An 8230-nucleotide genomic window follows, 5' to 3' on the forward strand; every position below is an offset into this window, starting at 1 on the left:
TGTCGTGATTTACCTTGTCACAGTTACATTCTCTTGATTTTTCAAAGTTCATTTTGGATTTCTTTCATTGAAATGCAAGAGTTGGACTATTTCAGTAGTGTTTTGTCGTGGTTTACCTATGTTTGTACGTGCGCACGTGCCGCTAACATCACGATGAATTTGTACGTTTTTATTTTCAAGAACGAAACTAGGCTAAAAAAGAAATGAAAAGTTGAATTATTGTGTCTTTTTATTTGAGTCTTCCTCCCAGAGGATTTCAGCCCTAATAAATTTTTATTTTCTTTTTTTTAAGTTTTTATTTTTATTTAATTCATTTAAAAATTTTCAAATTATTAATTTCATAAATAAAATTTTTAATTATATATTTTTAGTTTTTTATATAATAATCAAAAAAAATATTTAATTTTATTTATAATTAAAAAAAAACATTTAATATTATAAATATTTATTTATATTAATAAGTTTAATTTATGTAAATAATATTTTTAAAATTAAAAATTAAAATAATTTAATATATTATTTAATTTTTTTATTAATTTTTTTTTTTTTTCAGAATTTTTTGTTTTTTTTGTTTTTTTCAGAAAAGTTTTTATTTATTTATTTAAATATTTTTATTTATTAAATATATTTATTTTTAAATTATAATAATTAAAAAATATAAAAACAAAATCAAACACACACATAAAAATAATAAATGACATACGTCTAACAGTGTACAATAAACTTAGAGCTCCACTAGTCAGGTACTATGGTGCGATACATAGTGTGGTATGGATCTAATGTGCGCTTGAACCGGCTAATTCGGTCTTTAACCACTTCAAAGGCGTCTGCTATTTTATACTTTTCTGAAACTCGCGAGTTTTTCATCCACAGGGGAAGATTCAGTACATGTTTTCCATATTTGAAAAACGTTGAACGGATCGTGCGTATCGCAATAGAGCCTTGCTAGGACAAGGCGATTGTGCATACGTTTACACAATACCAGCATATCATACTCCTTACGAACTTTCTCAGAGAAACTCGAGATAAGTAGTTTGCGCATAGACTCAATCTCTGATGCAATCGGTAGGCCAAGCTATGTTAGCTGTTCGGCAGAAGCCACCTCTGTATCACCAAAAACGAGCGGTAACTGAACCAGGCTCTATAGCTTTACGGCTAAATACTATAATCTCGCTTTTTGATGGGTTGAAGGCTAAGCCTATCTTCTCATATTGCACGCTCAGAATACGATAGTTATCTTAGTCTACGACACGGACCTGCCAATATTTAAAATGTCATCAGTATAGTTGACAAGTGAAATTTCAATACCATCATAAATGCAACATATCAAAAATGACTACTGAGGTTTAATAATGCTGTTATTATACAGTGGGGGCGATGTGATTGCTCCCTGCCGAATACCTTTCCATATAGGAATCACTTTATTGGAGACTTTCGGACAATGATGACCCTGTGGCACCTTAGTTTTCACTTTCAGATTACTATACAATTTCCAAAAAACAACAATAATAGAGCGATTGACGCAAAACTTAGAAGCAGAAAGTAAAATTTGTGCGTGAATACCCGAGTCGAAAGCTCTTCGGACATCATGTCCCACAAATTATAGTGTTTCATCTGACTCATGGGAATCAAGCAGAAGGTTTGCAATTAGACAATGTACATGTTCAGACTAACCCTTTTAAAATCCGAACTGAAAATATGGGGAACTACATAATTGATTAATCTGGTCAATGAGGAGGAGCTCAAGTAATTTACAAAAAACCGGCATGACGATTATTGGCCGATATGAAGAGCAACTTCTTGGATATTTTTCCTTTTTAATCACTGGCGTTATTAGGCCAACGCAGAAGATATCGGACCACTAAACCAGAGTTAAATATTATCTGGTACAAAACAGCTAGATGGTGAAAACTCACTACCGAAAACCAGATTCATGCCGCAAATATGATCAGCACCTATTGAGTACTTCTTTTTTAATTTTCGCACCAAATACCGAATCTGTGACACCGACACAACAAACACAATATTATTCAAAGTGCACCGTAAATGGGACTCTAGTTCTTGTTCAAATTTAATTTCCAGCTCAGGGTCTGGCGAGAGCTAAAGTACGATTTCCACTCATGTCCGAGTGTTGGAGTTTTTTCGTGGTTGCACATCTCACTTTTTTTTCTTTTTTTATAAACTTCAACAACCTCTGTGGGTTGTCTTTAAGCGATTCAGAATGCTTATCTAAAAGATCAGTTTGATTTTTTGATAAGCACTTTGAAAATTTTAGCTTATTTTCCAGTATTATATCAGTAACAATACCAACACGGGGACGTCCACAGTCGGTCCAAACTCTTTAATGCTATTAACGAGCATATGCATACACTTTTATTTTATGATTTTTTTTTTGTCTGAATATTATGTTTAAATAAAATTGTTTTCTGTGCGTTTTTATTTTGTGTTAGAGCCAAAAAAAGAAGACTGTTTAGATATCATGTCATTGTGATTTTTCTCCAGTGAAAGGTTATATTGACGCAATGTTTTTTTTTTATAAGGCTCTTTTCTTTTTTATTTATTATTAGTTTCGAATGTAATCAAACAGTTCGTGGTAACAAACTGTAAGTAAGGAGCGATGTGGCTCAATAGTAACTGAAATTCTAAAAAACAGAGTCTTCATAACAATAGGTACGTCAAAAGAATCAAATGTTGATGCTTATGCAAAATATGTAAAATTTTTCAAATTTAATAGTACCTATCAGAATTTACGAGCCTGAGAAAAATTATCCATTTTTCAAAAACAGAGGGAAACACCCTCAAAACATCAAGTGATCTGAATGAAAATCCATTCATCAGATTCAGCATACCAGAGAACCATAGTGTAGAGGTTTCAAGCTCCTATGTACAAAAAATGTGGACGATTTTGTTGTTTTTTCCCCCAGGGGTGATCATATCGATACAGTGATCGTAGAAGATTGGGAGAGGACTCATTTCATCTGAAATTAAAATTTTTATGGCCCGTTGTAAGCGACCTAAAATACTGGAGGGCAATTAGGCCCCCTCCCCTGCTCATTTCCCCCCAAAGTCACCCGATCAAAATTTTGAGATAGACATTTTGTTCAGCATAGTCGAAAAATTCAATAACTATGTCTTCGAGGATGACTTAACCCTCTACCGTCACGGGTTAAGGGCTGCACGTTCGTAACTTTGCCCAGTGTGGGCATAAACTCCGGAGTAGGGGGTAGTAAAAAGATTGTTACCGGTACCATGTGGCGGGGGGAGGTAGGGAGGGGGGCTTACGTGGGAGGTTCTTTTCATGGGGAAAAGGAATTTTCCATGGAGGGGAGCCGGGTTTTCAAGCATCATTTTTTATTTAAAAAACGATCAGAAACTGTAAAAAAAAACTATTTTTTCAACTGAAAGTACCAACATTAAAGCTTAAAACGAACAGAAATTGTTACTTATATGAAGGGTTATCACCGCTCATCAATACCTCACTCTTTACGCTAAAGTTTTTGTTAGTACTTTTAAAAGAGCTATTTATTCTAATTAAATGGCCTTTGTGAATCAGGAAGCATTCTCAAAGAATTGGGACAAAATTCAAACTTTAGCGCAAAGAGCGAGGCATTGACGAGGGTGCGATCCCTCTCATATAAGCAACGATTTCTGTCCGTTTTATGTTTTAATGTTGCTCCTTACTTTCAATTGATAAAACTTGTTTTTTTAATACAATTGTTAAAAAATATAATATTTTTAAAATGATATATTTTATTAATAAATATAATAATTCATTAAATTTTAAAAGAATTAAAATTTAATAAAAAATAAAATATTTTAAATTTAATTAATTAAAATTTATTGAAAAAAATTCCTAAATTTTTTTATAAATTTTAAATATTAATTTTTTATCCCTGTTTGCTATATTAATAATTTTTTTTTTCAATGAAAATTTATAAATGCCTAACCGAAACTGTTTTTATTTTTTTATTTTAGGTTTTATTTATTTATTGTTTCAATATATTGTAAAAAAACTTTTATTTTATATTATTATTTTAATTAAAGATCAATAAATTAACATTTTTATTTTTTTATTTTAGTATTCCGTAAAAAGTTTATAATTATTTTTTTTTTTAAGAAAACGTTAGATTTTTCAAATGCATAATTTATAAAATACATTGCCAAGATATTATTTCTCCAGAAAATATCTTCCGAAATCCATAAAAATCGACGCATATCATAATACGCATAATCTATTTTATAAGAAAATTATATTAAGATCTCATTAAATATATAAGATGTCATTTTTCTTATAAGCACACCGGTCCTTTCCCAAAATTTTCTGGGTGGAGAGGTCCTTCAACGTATAAATAAAAAAACAAGTTTTTTTTTAACTGAAAGTAAGGAGCGACATTAAAACTGAAAACGAACAGAAATTATTCTGTATATGAAAGGGGCTGTCCCCTCCTCAACGCCTCGCTCTTTACGCTAAAGTTTTTGATTGTTTAAAAAACAGATTTGGGAGAAAGAGTCAAATTCTAGCGTAAAGAGCGAGGCATTGAGGAGGGGACAGCCCCTTTCATATACAGAATAATTTCTGTTCGTTTTCAGTTTTAATGTCGCTCCTTGCTTTCAGTTAAAAAAAAACTTCTTTTTTTTATTTAATTTCTGAACGTTTTTAAATTAATACTGGTTTTGATTTTGGTTCACCGTACATGAATAATCAAAATGAAATTTGCATATTAATTTTACTTTTTTGGTTAAATGGCTTTCTCAAAAGTTGTTTAATTTTATTTACGAACGTTTTATTAGTAATAAATATACGTAACTTAAAAATTAAATTACGTAACGATTTTCTGTGTTTGTATGTTTTCATTATGTATATAAGGGAGTTCGCCTCCAAGCCAATACCTTGCGCTTTACTCGAAGTTTCGGATCGTTTTAAAATTATTTAAAAATGAACCCAAAATAAAACAGTCAAATAAAAAAATAATAAATAGATATTTTTAAATTATTAAAAAACTTCCGGTTAAAGAGCGAGGTATTGACTAGGGGGAGAACCCAATCATACACGTAATAATTTTTGTTCCTTTTAATTTTTGATGTTGCTCCTTACTTTCAGTTGAAAAACTTGTTTTTTTATTTAATTTCTGATTGGTTTTTTAAATAATGCTGGGAAATCTGGCGCCGCCTACATAGCACTGTCACTACCCCTCTGAAAAGACCCTCCTCCGTAACCACCAACCCCCCCCGCCCCGAAAAAATCCCCCCTGAACACGGCTGGATACTCCCCAATGACCCCTCCTCTTTTTCAACAGTGGGCAAAGCTCATAACTTATAACCCTTCGCCCGGGGACTGGGGGGGATTCAGTCATCCTCAGTTATTATATTTCTCGACCATGCTGAATAAAATGGCCATCTCAAACTTTTGATCGGGTGACTTTGGGAAAAAATGAGCAAGGGAGGGGGCCTAGTTGCCCTCCACCGTTTGGGGTCACGTAAAAAGGGCATTAGAACTTATAATTTCCATTCGAATGAGTCCTCCCGCAGTATTCTGGGACAACTGGGTCGATACGATCACCCCTGGAAAAAAAAAAACAAACAAATAAACATGCATCAGTGATGTTTCTTCTTGCAAAAAATACAAAATTCCACATTTTTGCAGATAGGATCTTGAAGACTCTACAGTAGGGTTCTCTGATACGCTGAATCTGATGGTGTAATTTTAATTAAGATTCGGGGGTATTTCCCCTTCTTTTCGAAAATCAGGCAAATTTACTCAGCACGTAACTTTTGATGGGTAGGACTAAACTTAAAAACGTACATATTTGAAATCAGCATAAAAATCTGATTCTTTTGATGTATCCATTGGTATCAAAATAGCGTTTTTTAGAGTTTCGGTTACTATTGAGCCAGGTCGCTCCACTTACAGTTTGTTACCACGAACTGTTTGATGATGGGCAAAACAGCACTCTATGATGCTGAAACAACACCTAGAGCGGTTGTTATAGGTTATAAAAGACTACTGAGTCACGAAGTGATTCTGAAGGAGGGACTTTTTATTTAGTGCCATTAATACTCTTCCTTCCCTCACATAGGGATCTATTCATGCCAAGTAAGAATTGCTAATTTTCATACGAGAAGGTAATGTAATATAAACTCGTTTTAGTTTTCTCGATTTTGGAGAATGGACAAAAAATTAATGTATCATACTATTGGCACTTGAATAATGTCTAGTCAAATACCCTTTCATGCATTTCAATGGCACCGATTACCGAAAGAGCGTTAGAAGAATATTTTAGAGCCAGACGATCAGATCAACTTCAAAATACCCTTAAAACAGGGTCGTCAATTTAGGAGAGGGTAAGAGGTGTGTCCCCCTGTTTCTTTTTTCCCTTCCTATATTTTGAAAAACACATTGGGGGGGGATGTTCATTGAAACATGCTATTTTGGGTATTTTCATTGGAAAAATGAAAAATTTACCCCTCTCCCTCCACGCTACTGCCTTAAGAAAAACTTCACTACTGTGTATTCTTCCACTGTTGAAAATAATCTTTTCCTGACATCGTTTCCAACTAGTTGTACCAAATTAATTTTATGAGTGTGGATATTAAAGGCAAAGCTTTATCCGAAGGAAATGGGTTTTTTTTATCTAAAGCCCCCCCCCCCCCCAACAAAAATCCTGGAGACACCCTTGATCACAGAGCAAATTACCAAAAATTTACTACTTTCAAGTTCTGATTTGGTGTCCAGAGTTACAAGAGTCTCCACACGTTTCTATATTTTTCAGATAATTTGCCTGTTTTTTTTTTAAGTGTCATCAAATTTATCATTTTGTTGATTGTATTTTGGAAAAAAACTGGTGAAAACTATTAATCCATCCCTCTCTTTTTAAAACAAATTTGAAATGTTTTGGCACTACAAAGAATACTTTTAGACATGAAAATATTACCCTTGCCATATTCTTCTAAGAAGTGAGAAGTGAAAGTTTTCTGTACACGCATAAAAATTAATCCACATGACAAAAGTAAAAAGACATAGATAACATTTTGGTGTAGTCGATTTTTCAATAACGCAGGCGCCAAATAAGAATTTTAGTAGCATAAATTAGGATAGTGGTTTAATCTGCCACCAGTGTCGTCAACTGAAGATTTAAAACGAGATACGGAGTACTCTGGTGTCTTTTTTCTCCTTTGATGTTGGGATTTTGCTACTTTATTTACTCATTAATTTTTTTATTTTACGGTGTAAACAAATATCTTCTTTGGATGCTATTATTACCCTTTCCCCTCAGAGAAATATCCATATCCATCAAAGTGATAATTTATAGTTGTCTATAAAAGCATAAAAATTGATATAAATCTTTTTCAGCAACCCAAATTTGGGAGATGGGCCAAAATAAGACAAACACCATGAATTTCGCCGAAGCAATCGATAATTCCGACTTGGAAGCTTTTGGTTTTACTGATGACTTCATTTTCGAGCTGTGGGGGGCAATTACTGACGTAAAAGCAGGAAGACTTAAGAAGTGAAGTGTATTAGAGATAAATTTAAGTGTTATCGTTTAAATAAGAAAAGTGTATTTCCAAGTTTTCTAATTTATACTTTAAGAGTTGCTAAAACTAAGGTATATGAGGAAAAATAAAAATCGTATTTCAGGGAATGTAGCTAGTAAATTTTTGTTTAATTCGTTGCTTCAAGAATGCTGGGGAGGGGTGAGGGACCGGGCTGGGATGATATTACAAAAAATGGCATTAGATTGGGGAAAATTAAGAAGAGTGGGAGGGTATTGAGTCTTCTCTTACATGCAGAACTCTGGTAGTTTAACAAGTCGACGTGATTATAATATTAGAAGTTAATTTTGAATATCCTGTTTTTGTTAACTATATATATATATATATATATATATATATATATATATATATATATATATATATATATATATATATATATATCTTAATAATAAGCTTGAGTTGATATTAACGAACTGTCTGTCTAACGAATGTCTTGTTAAGATGGGGGGCAACAGGAACGAAGGAGCTATAAGATTGGTACATTTTGCCCAGCAACATGCCGAATGCTAAAGTATTTTGATTTGTGACTCACAAATATATTTCAATATTCAATTCCATTAACATTTTTTGTTACTGTAAATAATGTTTTAAGTCATCACTTGTTAATGTGAAATGGAATAAATGATGTGTTTTTAGATAGATAGATATTTATTTCGAGAAATTACTATCATAAGCC

General features: G+C 32.6%; 1 protein-coding gene across 2 annotated transcripts in view; it reads left to right on the forward strand.

Moving 5' to 3' along the window:
- The window catches only part of kermit (PDZ domain-containing protein GIPC-like protein kermit), a 176047-nt gene extending 168407 nt beyond the window's left edge, over positions 1 to 7640 (forward strand). For both annotated transcript variants that reach the window (XM_089105726.1, XM_089105727.1), the window contains exon 8: positions 7352 to 7640. In XM_089105726.1, coding sequence (XP_088961852.1) covers positions 7352 to 7512 — 161 coding nt within the window. In that variant the 3' untranslated portion in view covers positions 7513 to 7640. The remainder of the gene's footprint in view (positions 1 to 7351) is intronic.
- The last annotated feature ends 590 nt before the right edge of the window (positions 7641 to 8230 follow it).

The sequence above is a fragment of the Artemia sp. Qi Xiang Cuo genome, chromosome 20 (genome assembly GCF_049724085.1).
Source record: "Artemia sp. Qi Xiang Cuo chromosome 20, ASM4972408v1, whole genome shotgun sequence".
NCBI lineage: Eukaryota > Metazoa > Arthropoda > Branchiopoda > Anostraca > Artemiidae > Artemia > Artemia sp. Qi Xiang Cuo.